Here is a 15377-nt window from a genome sequence, read left to right as displayed (position 1 = left end):
TTTCCCTCAAGGCTTTTCTTTAACAAATCCCATTCATTTAATAAGCAGCAGCCAACAGAACAGGATTAGATTCAGCAGCAGTGTTTGATATGGAAAAATGGTGGAATAACACCATGAAAAGAAATAAGAAGAGAAACTTGGAGACGAGAAGCTGATAGGAGGGTGACAGTGGATGGATTTAAAGGGTGGTGACTCTTTTTTAAAAGGCAGTGACAAGGATCCTGCTGAGGCTTAGGATCATACAGGGGACAGATACGGTTAGGCGGCAATTGACTGCCTTGTGTTGTACCACATTGGAGTTCAAGAGGCTATCAAAACATTATACCAGGGAGACTCATAACAATGACCAGAGGAGTAATAAAAGACAAAGTCGCGGAGACGGGGAGTGAGGGAGAGGGGAAAAAAAACTAGTAAGGCAAAGACAGAGGAGAGAGAGAAAGAAGGATAGAGAGAAAAAGATAGGAGACACAGGGAGGGAGAGGCAGGAAAATCAATAGACTTCTATATGCAGCATTCAGACTGTGCCCTCTCACTGCTCCAGACAGCTTATCCAAGGACTCCAACAGCCAACAGACAAACTGAACATCTATCCACAGACCCATACTGATAATATGCCACCCCAGCCTGTCCCTGTCTCCATTCATCTTCTTTTTTCACCCTCTATCCCCCAAACACACACACACACACACACACACACACACACACACACACACACACACACACACACACACACACACACACACACACACACACACACACACACACACACAGCTCATCTCCTCCAAATTTAACACTCTAATTTGGTTGAGGGCTGGCTGCTGTGTTATTGATGTTACCAGAGGTCTGATCCATCTTGAGCCCAGGACAAGGCTTTAGTCAAGATGGCTATAACTCAGAGGTATCCTTTACCCTGTTTGCCAGAGTATCAGACTGGCATTTGTAATTTAAAGGCTGGACAGACAGCCGACGTTACTGTATCCACCCGCCTTGCTTCGTCACTCGAAATGGCTGCATGCCAGTGCTCTTAACCCTAAATTTTCACGCTTGTTGGGATTCACTGGACTGGAAACGACTTTTGTAGCTTTTTTAAAGTGTTACAAACTTCCATTAATACTCTCTTTAGGATTATACAATATGGAAATGAAGATATGAGTAATTAAAAAATAAATAAATGTGTTTACTTTCTCACAGTATTCATAGTGGAGGATTAAGACATATTCTGTGTGTGTGTGTGTGTGTGTGTGTGTGTGTGTGTGTGTGTGTGTGTGTGTGTGTGTGTGTGTGTGTGTGTGTGTGTTCATGTGGTTGTATGTGATGATGCAACATGTGGGATGGATTATCAAGGTTTACTCCTGAGCGAGACTGGCATGCTGGTGTTTCATGACATATATTCGTTTTTTTTTTTTTTTTATGTACGCGTTTGTCGACCCATCTGTGTGGGTTTAGCTGGAGGACAGAGCGATGGGGAATTGGAAAAGCTTGATGTGGCATTATATACCAGTGTCTTATCACTCTGATATATGGCCAAACAGGATGTGGGGGGGCTGAGACCATTTCGATAACACACAAAGCACGAAGATACGAAGGAAGTACATGAATATGAAGAAAGAAAGAATAGAAGGGAAAAAAGATCAGAAGGGACAAATATACTCTGTGTAGGCCCATGGGACTGTTAGTGTAGTCTCTGATCATTGATTAAGGAGTTTTATGTACTCCTACCCACAGCAATGTGGAGGACACTCTCATCGCTCTCTTCCTCCCCCCTTATTCTTCCTCCCCTGTCCATCCTCCTGCTCTTTCCCTCCTCTCTGTCTCCATCTTTCTGCTGTAATGGGCAGAGATCCATTGTTGTAATTTTCTCTGACAACTACAAAAGGTCACACAGGGGGACGGGTCTCATCCTTCTAATCACTCAATGAGAGCAGGGCCCACTCACTCCATTCAAATGTCACCGGATCAGAAATACAGATAAAGACAAAAAAGTACTCTTGTACTGACTGTTGTCTTTATATTTTCTTTATTCTTTTCTTTTATAATAAGCAGCAGGATGACACGGTGAGTATGGAGACTACCACTTCATCTGAAGAAAGAAAGAAACTTGAGCTGCAATGACATAACCCAAAATGTATGTTTTCTGAAAGAACTCAATCTCAAGTATTTACACATTCACTAAATTAAATAATTGGGCGAGGGTTCATTGTCATGCAAGCATCACAGCAAGCATTCATAAAATGTGAAATATACTGAACACAACACCTCAAGCAATCAAGATGGACCCGTGTTGAGCCATTGAGCCTCATTGTTATTGGTCTGCTACTGTGCTTTCTATTGAAACCACAGTTTATGGAGGGAGGGAAATTCCCCACTTCACAATCCCCTGTAAACTAGAAAACATCACTTGACTTCAAGATGGTTCCTCTGAGAAAGAAACACTATTTGGAAAATGGTCAGTGGGCAAGCAGGTAAAAAAGAGTATGGATATTCAAAAACATAGTAACTGGAAGGAATTTTACAGTACATGACAAATATTAACATGTAAAATGTATTACAAAGGGTTTTTGCCACTTCTTTTGAGAGAATTAAGTGAGTGTCTGAATGTTTCCTCTGACTGAGGCGTTAACATTTGGCAATGTACTCTAAATAGGTTGTTATCACGATTATTAGTGGCATGAAAGGCTTCATGTACTGAATCTCCACCAGCTGTGACCTTTTCATATGATGACTTATAAAGAAAAGTTTTAGAAATCCACTTTACTGAGCAGGATGACTAATGATCTGAGTCATAATTTCGCAAATGTATTTTCAAAACCCACAAATTACCAGACACACTGAGCTGAGGATGAATGAGTGGCATTAGATAAGCAAAACCACATAATAAATATTGCAGCCCTCCTAGACAGACACATTAAACATTAAGTAAACACATTTTGGTTTTTAAGATTACAAATTTAGATGAGGAAGAGACGAGTGGCTTTAGGATTACAACTTTTGTTATGTTAATTTACTTTATGATTTTCTGCCACACAAGCCCATTCCATTAACTATCAAAAGAAATCAATGCTGAGACAAACAGCACGGACACCGATATTATTAAAAGCAAGTTCAGGGGATTGAGTGCAGGAGACGGAATTTAAGACGATCGCGAGTGAACATGAACATACTACAAAATGAGAAAGGAGTAGAGGCCGCAGTCAATTACGAGTCCCATCTTGTAGTTTGTGTCTACATTGATTTGTTGGGGACTAGGGTCTCTGCCTCTCCCCAGTTCACCTAATTGCACTCACTCTGACCCGCTAATTACTTCACTAAGACCTAGTTGGTCTCACCTCAGTGCACTGCCTCGCTGTGTGGAGCTGTCTCTACAACAACGTGGGAGGAAGGGATGGGGAGAGAAAGAGGATGTGAAGGCAAAGAGAAAGAACAAGGCTGAATTAAGAATGCATGATGTATGTCAGAGACACAGAGAGAGAGGGGAGATGTAGAATGAAAAAACAAGAGAGACAGAGTAAGGAAATAGAGGTGTATATATATTTGAGTATGTGAGAAGGGGCTGTGATCTCAGGTGGAGGGCATGCAGCAGTGTTAACATACTGCTGTTACTGTACCGTACTGTACCTCAGGATGGCGATGACATGAATGATGTTTCTGGCTCTCACTGAACTGTATGCATAATTAAATAAATCGCTGCTGATTAGATAATCACTCATAATCGTGAAGATAATAATGACAATGAGGTTCCTTCATCGGGAACACCGAGCTTACATACCTGATGGGATGAGACCAAAGGCCCAGTTGGGTGCGAGAATGCCAAAAGGGTTGTTTGTGTCTTTGTTGTCAATCATCTCCTTGGCTTTGTGTTCCTCTGTTTTTTGGCTTAAGCCTTTGACAGGTGTCCAACGACTTCCTACAGACCTGGATTCCATTTCTGTGGTGCCAACTTTAGAGTCGGATGCAAGGGTGGTAAACTGAATGACTCCCGTAGTCGTTTGAGATCCCACACTGGGTGCTGGAGTAGCTTGATCCTTCTGCAGGTTGGGTGGACTTGTTGTTTTCTCCTTTTCCTCCTGAACCCATGGAACAGACACAGATGGCTCCTCTGTGGAGGGGCTGTGGGAGGATTTTTCTGTGTTGGTTGCTGTGGTGGTAGGATCTGTCCTCTGTGTGTCTCTGGTCGTCAGAAGCTCTGGTGTGGTCACCTCAGAGGTTGTCAGCACCTCCATCAAGGCTTCGGGTGTGAAACTCACCACCTCCTCTCTTCTTGTGCCTTTGCTGTGCTTCCTTAAAACAGGAGTAAATCCTGAATTTGAGCTACCCTCTCCTCTGTGTGAAGAAGCAGAAGAGAGGTTGTCAGTAGGGCGGTGAATGTAGAGGATCTCCCCCCTGGCCTCCTCTGTTGTGTCAGGCTCCTGGGAGCCCTGAGGTGGGGTGGTGGGCTGTTCCACGAGCTGCCACTGGGACAGAGTAGTGTGCTCAGCCACAGTCACAAGCTCACTCTGGCTGAGTGAAGACTCTGTTTCAGGACTCGGTTTGACACCACTGCTCTCCAAGTTGTTGACTTTCATTCCAAACCCATCAGGAAAGTTGCTGCCCTCTCCACTCCCCTCTATCTCCCTCTCCTCCTCCAACGCAGTTCTAGCACCTGATGGAGTGGTAGCGTCTTCTCTGTCCTGGTCCTTGCCCTCGCCTGAATAATTTTCTAGGTTGTCCTGCCGGAGGGAAGTTGGAAGGGTCATCACCTCGAGGGGCCCTGCTTTGGCTTCCATGGGCTCCCAGGTGGGACGTTTACCCACATAGGCCACGTGTCCAGGGGGGCCTAGTTTAGAGCCTCGCATGGACTTGATGGCCCACCGGAACTGGCTGCTGGGTGTGGGAGCATAGGCTGGGCCACCTCTGGGACCCAGGGGACTGGATATGTTGACATGTTCTCTGGGACGGGATCTCTCATTGGGACTTGATGGAGTGAATTCTACAGGGAACAAAGAGACAGAAGAAACTAATTAGTATGATTCCATTATCAGGGAAGGGGGTGGTTAAATTTTATGGATGTGGAATAAGCAATTAAAAACTCAAGCCTGGCTTATATGAGTCCAATGACTCTTATAGGGAGTACAGTTTCAAAATTATAATGGAAACATGAAACTGCCTCTTCATCATGGACTAGAGTCTCCTGCATTTAGCTATGTGATTATGGCATAGTGTGAATTCACCGGTATGGGTTCTGGTCATGTGTGGACTATGTCGGTGATTTCTTTTGACTTTGAATGCTCTTTTTTTCTATGCATACAGCAAAACAGTTTCTGTTTGGGATACTAAAATTAATCACTTTGTGGACAGTGTGAAGAAATTTAGTCCACATCCTTTGGGATTGTGGCCCCACTGGTCATGGACACAGAATATATCACTCTTTTCTCTATAACACTACATATTCATGACTAAATTAGCAACAATCAAAGTCAAAGTTTGTAAAAAGACACACTAAGGTATTATTTTTTAAAGAATTTAACACCCAAAAACTCAGCTAATCTGCTTCATCAGGACTGTGTGGGTGTGATTTGATCATATTTGATTGACAGTTGCCTGGCAACATTAGTCAACAACCACAATACTGGCATCAGATTCTGATCCAACTGAGTCCGCCACTTCAAAACAGTGATTAGAGCATAGACAAAAACACAAGTACAGAAACCACTTGAAATGACCAAAATTGTTCTACCTTTCACAAAATGGTCATGTAAGAGTCTGTTGCACATTGTATTAAGTTAAATTATGTTTTCAGGGCCTCTAATCCTGGTCCACATGTGGGTCTTGCCACTGTATGGTTTACAGTGACAAGACCAACATCTGATCCCTTCTTTTCCTCAAAAGAATTTAAAGAATGAATTGTTTTTTAATCACTTATCTTGTTTTTACATAGAAGAATCCTATTCAGAACCAATGATATGAGCCCAGATAAAACAAAAACAGTTCTTGGCCTCAACATTTCAACTTTCAAATATGTTTGTTTCCCGTGGCACTTTATTTCCCTCAAAGTTGTCTTCTCAGGCAGCTCTTACTCCTTGGCTGTCTTGATCCTGATAACCTCCAAAAAACAACTGCAACTTCTTGCTACGGCTCATTCTTGCAACCGCTCACTAAATAACACAGAATCTGAGTTACATCCGGGGCATGTTACAGTCTAATTAATGATGTGTTGTCATATCGTCCTCATCTTGCCCACATGGCTCCATCACAGCTTTTTATGTGTTAATACAATAAATATCTCAATAGCCTGTACTGTTCTATGTCTAATGTACTTTCAGCCTTTTGACGTCTATTGAAAGATAGTTTAAAGACTTTAAAATGTAACTGGGAGTTAAGCTAAACATTCTTGGTAGTTTTTTTTTTTGTAGTGAACTGAAAGTAGCTGTTAACTGTCATCTACTGTAAATTGGATATTGTGGGCTTCCTTCCCAGTGGTTCTGATCAGTGTTGCTACTAAGGTTGCGAGAGTTTGTAGACAAAGATGAGGGCCACTTCTTGTGGAAGCCCATAGGCACACAGCCACAGACACACACCAAAAGGACAGAAGGATGTATTCAAAGTAATTTCACACTTCTCTTCTCTGTCCCTGTTTTCTCTTTCCCTGTGGATTCTTTTACCCAAAACAACCTCCTGCTGGAATACACTTGCCAGTGGCAAGAGATGCCATGTGGAAAAACGCAGGAGCACTTTCAACAGGATAAGCAAATGACTTGCTCCACAACAAGCTCCATCTAGACCTGTTTATTTAGATGAAGTGGTCCACTGTTCTTTATCAGCTTACGGCTTTAAACCAGACTCTGTTTACACCATTAATTATTCATTCTGTCTGCATGTGTTACTTACGGCTGGTGTGTGTGTGTTTTTTTAGAGCAGCAGTGCAGTCATGTTACTGAGAGTCCCAGCTAGTGTTGCTACTGTCCTTGTTGCTCAGCTTAGTTTAACTGTCCTCAGTTCGGATAACATGTCTGAAAATTACAGCAATACAGCGGGGAGGGGTGCAACACAAATCAGCACAACAAATTACCATGAGAGGGAGAACATATACAAATATGTCCATGCATAAAATATTAAATGTATGTAAATTATTCATAAGGTCCGCTGTTGCCGTACGCCTAAGTGAGGTTTATGAGCCTGAGGTTCATTTCATAAGAGCCATGTACGCCAGCTTAATTGTCCTATTAATAATCCAAATAGCTAATTACATACTTTTACTATGCAAACTGATGAAAGTGAGAGTAATTAAACACATTAATCTGGTTTGATGATCAATGTAACGACCCATGTAATAAATAAAATGAGACAATTAGGCATAGGTTTGGCTGACTTCATGGCACTATTCAGAGCACGGTTAAAGTTCAACTCTGCTGCTGTAAACCTGTTTGGTAGAAGGCCTGGTGGAAAAACCACAAACAACCAGAAAAAAAAAAACTTATAATAAACCCCATTCAGACAGTAATTGTGTGCTTCCACTGTGAGTGGTTCTGCTGTGTTGACTCCACTTTACTGGAGTAAGCAGGCTGAGAGAATCCCTTGGGTCAGACAGACATGATATTAAATTGGGAGAGTGGAGGCTGACAATGAGAGAGACGGAAAGAGACAGAGAAAGAGGTGGCACCAATGCCACCTCATCCCATCTGCAGAGATGGCAACTAATAAAAAAAGACTGAGGAAAAGTTATTGCATGGCCATGTGAATCATGTCAGGAGCATCTACACTAAGTGTCAGCGGACAGACCCCACTGTCTATTATCACATAAATTCAGTCTCTGGGGTTGACAAGACTGGTGTGAAGTAGACGTGTATTTCTTTGAAAGACACCCAGGACTTGCATGTGGAGCTTATTCAAATTCAACGTACTTCTGTTGGATGCAGATCACCCTAGCAGGAGCTTGAGAGCGTAATACTTAGTTCAATAAAATCTTCAAAATATTTTGATTTGCAAGGGAAATAATTTAAGTTATTGCTCAGCATTCACAGACCCTTTTCCAATTTTCAAAATAATTTGATTCAATATAATATATTCAATATAAATTCTACTCTGTTTTGGAAATAGCTTTGCATCCCCCTCAATCAAAGAGGCAACATAGCACCATTAATTACTAAGGAGTGTTGAGATTCAAGGGATAGCCTGCGGTGTGTAATAACAAAGTTAATTCAGCTCACTGATGCTAGCTTAAGAAGAGACATCAGTCGGGCAGCTTTCCATCATGGACACATTAAAGAAAGAAACAACCGCTCCTCACCCCCCTTTATCCATCTTCCCCCTCCTTCCGTCTTCCTCAGTCTACTCTTCCCCCTCTTGTGTTGCTCATCCTCGCTGTAGTGATCATTACTGCCTACCTTCAGAGAGCTGGGGCTTAATTGGCAGAGACATAGATGGAGGTGAGAGCGAACTGCAGAGCAGCCCAACCTCCACATTAATTGGATATGGCTGTGAATAATGCATACCGACTAAAGCTTGGATTTTCATTAATACCTTGGGGGGTGGCATTGGATTTCAGGTAGCACAACAGTGAGTATTTATATTAGGAAAAACCCTAGCTCCTTTACTGAATCATTCTTCTGGCTGTCTTTGTGAGAGTGTTAGTCGCACATTGTATCCTCCCCTTTTAGCTGATGCCAAGGATGTGTTATTTGTGGTGGCCATTAAAAGAGAAACTGCCTTCTTCTACCCAAGGGTGTGATACACTGTCTTTTCGTGTTCTATCTCAGAGGTGCATTTCTCTACTGAGTTGTAATTTGGCATGACTGTGGGTGCCTTGCTCCGGTGGCTATTGGTCCAGCATCCTTCCAGTAACGAGCCATTCCTCTAATCATTAATCTACTTTTACCCCTGAAGTTATATTACGTTTTTTTTTTATAATGTAGAGGAAGTGATTTGGGGGGTTTGGTGCCAGGTTGCTTTCAAGGAGTCATGAGCTGAAAATGGTGACCTGGTGACCTTTTCTAACCTCAGGGGTATCCTACCGCACCATTCATAAGGGTAATTCATTCTGCTGTGGATGTTACCTGTCTGACAGGTCCTCCAGGTTCTAAAGCACTCACACATGCAGCACATACACACACGCACGCACACACAGACACTAACACATCGAGAATAACAATGGACCCTTGCATTTGTCAGGCCTTCTCACACTCCCCCAGAGCATTTCTCTCTGTGTCTCAACACAGAGATCTTAAACTTCCATCCATTTCTGGACAAGTTGCATTGTTTTTCTCATCAGTTTAATTTATTCTCCACAGCTAAAACCAGTCTATCTTTGACTCCTATAAATAAAGTGTATTTGTGTACCTGTTTGTGATGCAGGTCTGTGAGCTAACCTTTTATAGTATCACAGTGAATTAAAAATTCAAGTTTAACTGTTACTCTTTCTGACAACCTGTACTGTAAGCAAAGCACTCTATCAATACATATGAGAATTAAGGCAGAACAGTCTCCACTTCACTACAACATTTTGCATTACTGTATGTGGTATGGCCCTTTTGTTTGTTTGCAATTACTGTTTAATTAAATTTACAGCGATACTTCAAATTGCCCTGCGGAGGAATTTATTATAGCATACTCTGGGGAGAAGAAGAGAGAGTGGAATGGAGAGGCAGAGATTGTTTAAAAAGCATGACATAAACAGATCCTATATTTACCATCGACATTTAAATGCACCACGCCTCCATTTGGAATGAGACTGTTTCAATTCACCCTTGTTTCTATTGCTATTTCACAGTTGTTTGTTTCAAAGGTTAAAAGCCCTAAATTTAAACCCTAAATACAAAGAAGATCAATTTTGGGCTCTTACCATTAACAGTGGACAGAGGGTTGTCAGCAGACGTGCTCCAGGCTTGCTCTGATGACTGTGTGCTGGTGTTGCTTTGCCCTGTGTTTTGGACTGCAGGCACTAATCTAATCAATGGCATCACCTCTTTCTCCTGCTCAGATAGACCTTCCACTGGACTCTGTAGTCCACTGGTGGGAGCCTTGAAGGAAAAACTACCACTCCTGTGCTCCATGATGGCATTGTCCATGCTGCCCTTGTTTCTGCTGGCTTTGGGTATACTCAGGTTTCTGCTGGATGCTTCAATCTGGGTCTGGTTCTCTCTTGCGTTTTCCTCCGGAGCTGAAGGTCCCTTCTCTGTCTCTTCACCCTGCTCGCCTCCAGTCCAGTACCTAAAGGGTCTCATAAGAGTGTTCACAAAGTCGACCAACACACTGTTACTGGTATGAGGCTGGTGAGTTGAAGAAGCTATGGAGGACGATGTTGGGGTGTCAGATACAAAATAACCGCCATCGTCTTCCTCATGGGCAGAACCTCCATGACTCTCCAGGCTCTCAAGGTCAGAAAGGCCCAGGGTGTTGCTGGTTTTTGGGCCATCAGTCTCCTCCTGGCTGAGTTGGCTGCTTCTAGGGCCATCCAGCCCTTCTTTCCAGCCCTCCTCAGGCCTTAAGTGGATGACTACGTGCTCCTCAGAGATCTCAGAGGAGTTGTTGATTGCAGCAATGGAGTGCACTCCTGCTTTGTCCAAGTCGACCATGCCAGTCCAAGTGGAAGTCTTGGGAAAAAGGGAACTCTGCTCGGCTTCAGTGATTGAGGAAAGGGCCTGTGCTGCTGGGTTGATGGTCTGGTGTAAAGCCTGTGCCTCTGCAGCCTGGACCCCTGCTGGCTGGTGGGCTGCAACACACAATAGCCACATTTTACCAAAAGCAACTGTGCTGCTTTTCACCTGACCCGCTTTATCTGCTGCTGAATAACACAGCACTTGACCTCACTTCCCCTCTCTCCTCCTGTTGCAGTAAACCTGTTATTGCTATCGAAACAAGATTCAATTCAGAGCATCCTCCACAGTTTTGGATTAACAATTTTATCACATGTGGCTCTGAACGTTTCTACTACTATATCCAAACATGAGTAAACATGCATATATTGTGTTCATGTCAAATTAATGAGATTGTACTGACAACATTATTTACACGGACCATATCTATATTATTAAATAAACATATATCCATTTTTATCTAATTTTGGCTATCTGACAGACATAATTTGTTTTGAATAATAACATAAATGTGCATACGACATTGTTGGTGCAAAGAGGTTCATCTATCAGCTGTTTGTTTTGACAGATACACTGCCGCTCTGCTCTCATGCTGTGCTTGTTTACTGAAATGACTAGGTTATGCAGTTGTTTCACTGCAATGAAAATTTTATAAGCTGTCATTGTGAAAGATGAAAATGTCATTCTTTCTTTTTTCCCTCTCTGTGGAAATATCATTTTCAAATATCATTCTGTAGTTTGCTACAATCAGTGCAAGTCAGACAAACAAAAATAAGCTCTAGACATACAAAATCATACGTTTGCTAAATTATAAAATTCACAATATCAGTCGGCAGACTAGTGTGGTATAAAGTAAATCCAATGTGAAGATGAAAATAACTTATTCCTGTCTCAGCTTCCACATGATAAAAGGACAAGGTCAGACACAGTCAATGCAAACCCCAATTAGACTTATTCATGCTCTCTCTCTCTCTCCGTCTCACAGGCTTCACTACATACAACATACAAGCACTCAAATCCACCAGGGTGTGATGCAAATGTCACTTAGTCTCTTCACAACTTAGTCATGTGTGACATAAACATCTCATGCTAATTAAAAACCAGAATGGAAAGTGAGTCCCTAGAACCCCGTCATTGCCATGGCAATTACCAATTTGATGTTGCATCAAGTTTATCACCACAGTGCTCGCAGTACCTCGGTAACAGTAGGCGTCGAACAGGGCTGTGGTGTCGGGGAAGCCGGTGCGGTTGGGGTTGTTGTAGACGGTCCGCACCCCGGGCTCATCTCCACCGCAGTTCTTCCGTGGGACATTGATGGGGTAGCGGACACTGCCATCCGCCAGCCAGCCAGGATCACACTGGTCTAGACCGGCCTGCCAGGCAAGGTAGAGCTGCCCGACGGTAGCCAGCTGGGCTCCCAGGGAGTGGCAGTGGGTGGAGGCTGTGGCCAGGCTCAGCTTCTCTTGTACTGTGGAGTGGAAGACCTCGCCTGGGAGGAGCAGGAGGAGGGAAAAGTGAGACGAGGAGTTCAGTTTAGTGTGTTACAGAGGAGGGTTGATAGCCTGGACGCATATTAGCCCGCAGACTAAGATCATCCTTGTTCAGTTGGCTTATGATTGTAGATTTTGTTAGAGTTGGTTTTACTGTTCTTTTGGCTGTATAAAAATAAAGTTGGTAAATTTAGTCTACATCTATTTTTTGTTGTGTGTGTGCAGATGAGTCAGCATTTTCTTTTACTTAAAAGGCAATAAGTGCTAGACATCTTGTCTTTATCCTTTGTCAAAGCAATAAGAGGTGGAGGCTTGAAGCAAAGGGATGACAGAAGAGTTTTACTTGTTATGCTTAAGACTGTACTTTATTTTTGCCTAAAATAATATAAAAAAAACATCAGTAATTCAAAGTAGAGACTATATAAAGGAAACAGGGATATAAGAAGAAGACACAGAAGTGTACAGAAGCGACTGAAGCAAAAGAAGAAAGGAGCAGTTGAAGAAAGGTAGGGGTTATGTGGATAAAATAGTAATAGTAAAAATAGGTCTTTAGCAAGAGACAGAGGGAGCTATAGAAGAGCACTATGTCTTCACAGCACAAACATTATACGATCAGATGATCCATTGGGGACTCACGTGTGTAATGAAAAAAATATGAGCTCGAGGAGTGGACAGTGTAAATGAGGAGCGGAGAACAGAAGAACACGTGTGATGTGAGGATCCTGGAGCTTTATGCTGGAGAGTTAAAAAAAAGGAAAGGTGAGGGGTGAAGATGCGAAAAAAATGAAAAGAGAAAGAAGCAGAATGGGTTTGAGGAGGAATGAGATGCTGGAAGATGCCTCAAATATTTATTGGAAGGGTTGTGAAAAGATTTTTTCAGAATTTGACTAAACTAAACACTACTGACACAGTAAACCAAACCACACTGAAAAATATGTAGAGACAGAGAAATTTAAATTCAACCAAGGTCTGTTACAGTACACAGTTGTTTATTGAACAACAGAGTTTATTAATTAAGCTTCTAATTTTTGTTTTTACAGAGTAAGAGAGAAAACACCAGCTATGTATCAGCTAGTAATTTTAGTTTGATTCAAGACATTTACCTGCTGCTTGTTTCAATCTAGTTGTTAATTTCACTGAAAGATATTTTAAGATGATAGTTAAAGTCTAGAGGTGGTCATGCAATCTACTCTGCTCAGCATCTCAGTAACATACAGGGTGTTCGTATCATCTATAAATAGCTCTAGTAACTTCTCCAACTGTTATGCTTAATGACAGTTGTGGTACACCCTCATAACGAGTGACCCAGATAAAGTAACCCCTGTGGTGTGTCTGATTGTGCTGTTAAAAAAGCCTGCTATCTAAAGCCTGGTATCACAGACACCTAATTTCAGCCAGTTGACCTAGCAGGATTGATTATAATGTGAATGTAGAATATGTGCAGTGGTGATATTTGGCACCCAGGCTCTGGCCTCGTTGGTCCCCATGAAGAAACACTAAGATCAGCACAGCAGGGAGTGGAGATTGGTTATAACAGTTTTCAATTTTGAGTCTACAGGTAAAAGTTGGGATGGAGGTGGGGCTTAAGCACTGATGGCTTAAGTACACCGCCATAATGACAAGGCTGTGTTGTTTCAGTGAGAAGAGTACGTCATGTGTGACTAGCAAAGGACTACCAGTTGACTGCTTTATTAATTTTGATACTCCTACTCCTCCTACAGTAGGAGTATCAAAAGCCAGGCTCCAGTTGTTGGTGTAACTAATCTTTAATTAAGGATTCAACTAATGATTTTCTTAGTCATACCTTCTCAGCTAAATCATTTTGCCTATATTTATGTCACAAAATTGTTAAAAATGCCAAATATCATTCCCCAGAGCCAAAGTAGACACATTCAAATTGGTTTTTTTTTGTTACCACCAACAGTGTGAAACCCAAAGAGTTCAATCTCCTATAATAAAAGACAAGTAAAAGCAGCAAATTCTCACATTTGAGAAACTGGAACCAGAAAATGTTTGCCATAATTAATAGAAAAGTGAACTATTCCTGAATAACAAAATTCTCCAGTCATACAAACATAGATTAGATGAAGGTACATAAAGATTTTCATTTTCTTTACTTGGCAGGTGGGTTGAATCTAGTCTCCCATAAAGCATCAAAGTAATTTAGATGTGGTGGATAGGGTTTTCATATTGGCTGTTCACAGTGGCACTTTTCAATTAACTGTCTGCTAACCCCGCCCCCTTAATTATTGTTGTTACGCCTGTCAAGCTTTCCCTCTTGACACGGTGCATATGCAGTTTACAATGACAGTGGTGGCAGATTTACCACTCGAAATTCGTGGAATTTATTGAAGAAATGGGTTTTTGATTTCACACAGAAATAAACAAAAGCAGGCTTCTTATTTCTGGCTGAAATTACGACTGTCACTAGCAGTTTTTATCATTTGTAGTTAGTTAGGTAATTAAGGCTTACTCCATGAGTTGGTTGAAAACTCCATCTCTGACTTGATAGTAATTCCAGTTGACCTGTTTTAAAAGGAGAAGCATGTAAAAAGGCCTTAAATATGTATCTGATGGCTACATACTGTACATGATATCTTGCTAAAAGACTGAAGCTAGATGTTCCAGGTAGAAAGTCATAAGATATTCTATGCTATGCCCTTGGAAATAAAGCTGTGTTAGGTTACGACTATATGTAGAAAGCTATTCGGCCAGATAAAATAACGTTTAAAGCTTTCATTACAGCGCACTGTTAAAAAATGGTGTTTTATCCATTCCTTACAGTTGTATTTTTGGCTGAAAAAGACACAACCGTCCTTAAATCGAGCATCGCTCAAAATACAGCTCCATGCACACTGCTTCAGCATGTGGAGAAATCAAAAGCGTCACAGGCCTGCTGTGACTAGTTATGGTTGCTAAGCTATGATTGGACAATCGCTGCTCAGGGGAGGGGTTCAAGGAACAGTCCAATATGAGTTAATGACTTGAAATCAAAGTCTGACATTTTGTCCACCGACTCTAGGTCTTTGCCACCTCGGCCTGTGGCTTTGCAAATCGAAAAGTAAAGTTTTAGGATGACAACACTGACCCACTTAACTCTTGCCTGCAGGAAGTTGTAACATGACAGCTGGACTCAGTATTGCCTCCTTCTCTTCCTCTCACCTCCATGAGCTCTCCTCCCCTTCCTCTCCCCCCTTGCCCTCTTCTTTTCTGTGCTTACAGAATATTAAGTCCTGGTCACAGCATTAGTGCGCAGCACACCCACGGATTAGTGGGCCCATGCATGACTAAACCCAAATTTAGGGTCAAAGCTCCTGAC

General features: G+C 42.0%; 1 protein-coding gene across 2 annotated transcripts in view; it reads right to left on the bottom strand.

Annotated features, from left to right (window-relative positions):
• ncanb (neurocan b) overlaps positions 1-15377 on the bottom strand; it is a 103558-nt gene that overhangs the window by 69867 nt on the left and 18314 nt on the right. For both annotated transcript variants that reach the window (XM_040127848.1, XM_040127850.1), the window contains exons 6-8: positions 11764-12057; positions 9815-10684; positions 3767-4966 (exon numbers count right to left, since the gene is read on the bottom strand). In XM_040127848.1, the coding sequence (XP_039983782.1) occupies positions 3767-4966; positions 9815-10684; positions 11764-12057 (2364 nt within the window). The remainder of the gene's footprint in view (positions 1-3766; positions 4967-9814; positions 10685-11763; positions 12058-15377) is intronic.

This window comes from Xiphias gladius, chromosome 6 (assembly GCF_016859285.1).
Source record: "Xiphias gladius isolate SHS-SW01 ecotype Sanya breed wild chromosome 6, ASM1685928v1, whole genome shotgun sequence".
NCBI classification, from domain to species: Eukaryota; Metazoa; Chordata; class Actinopteri; order Istiophoriformes; family Xiphiidae; genus Xiphias; species Xiphias gladius.
This window is presented reverse-complemented; position numbering and strand designations above follow the sequence as displayed.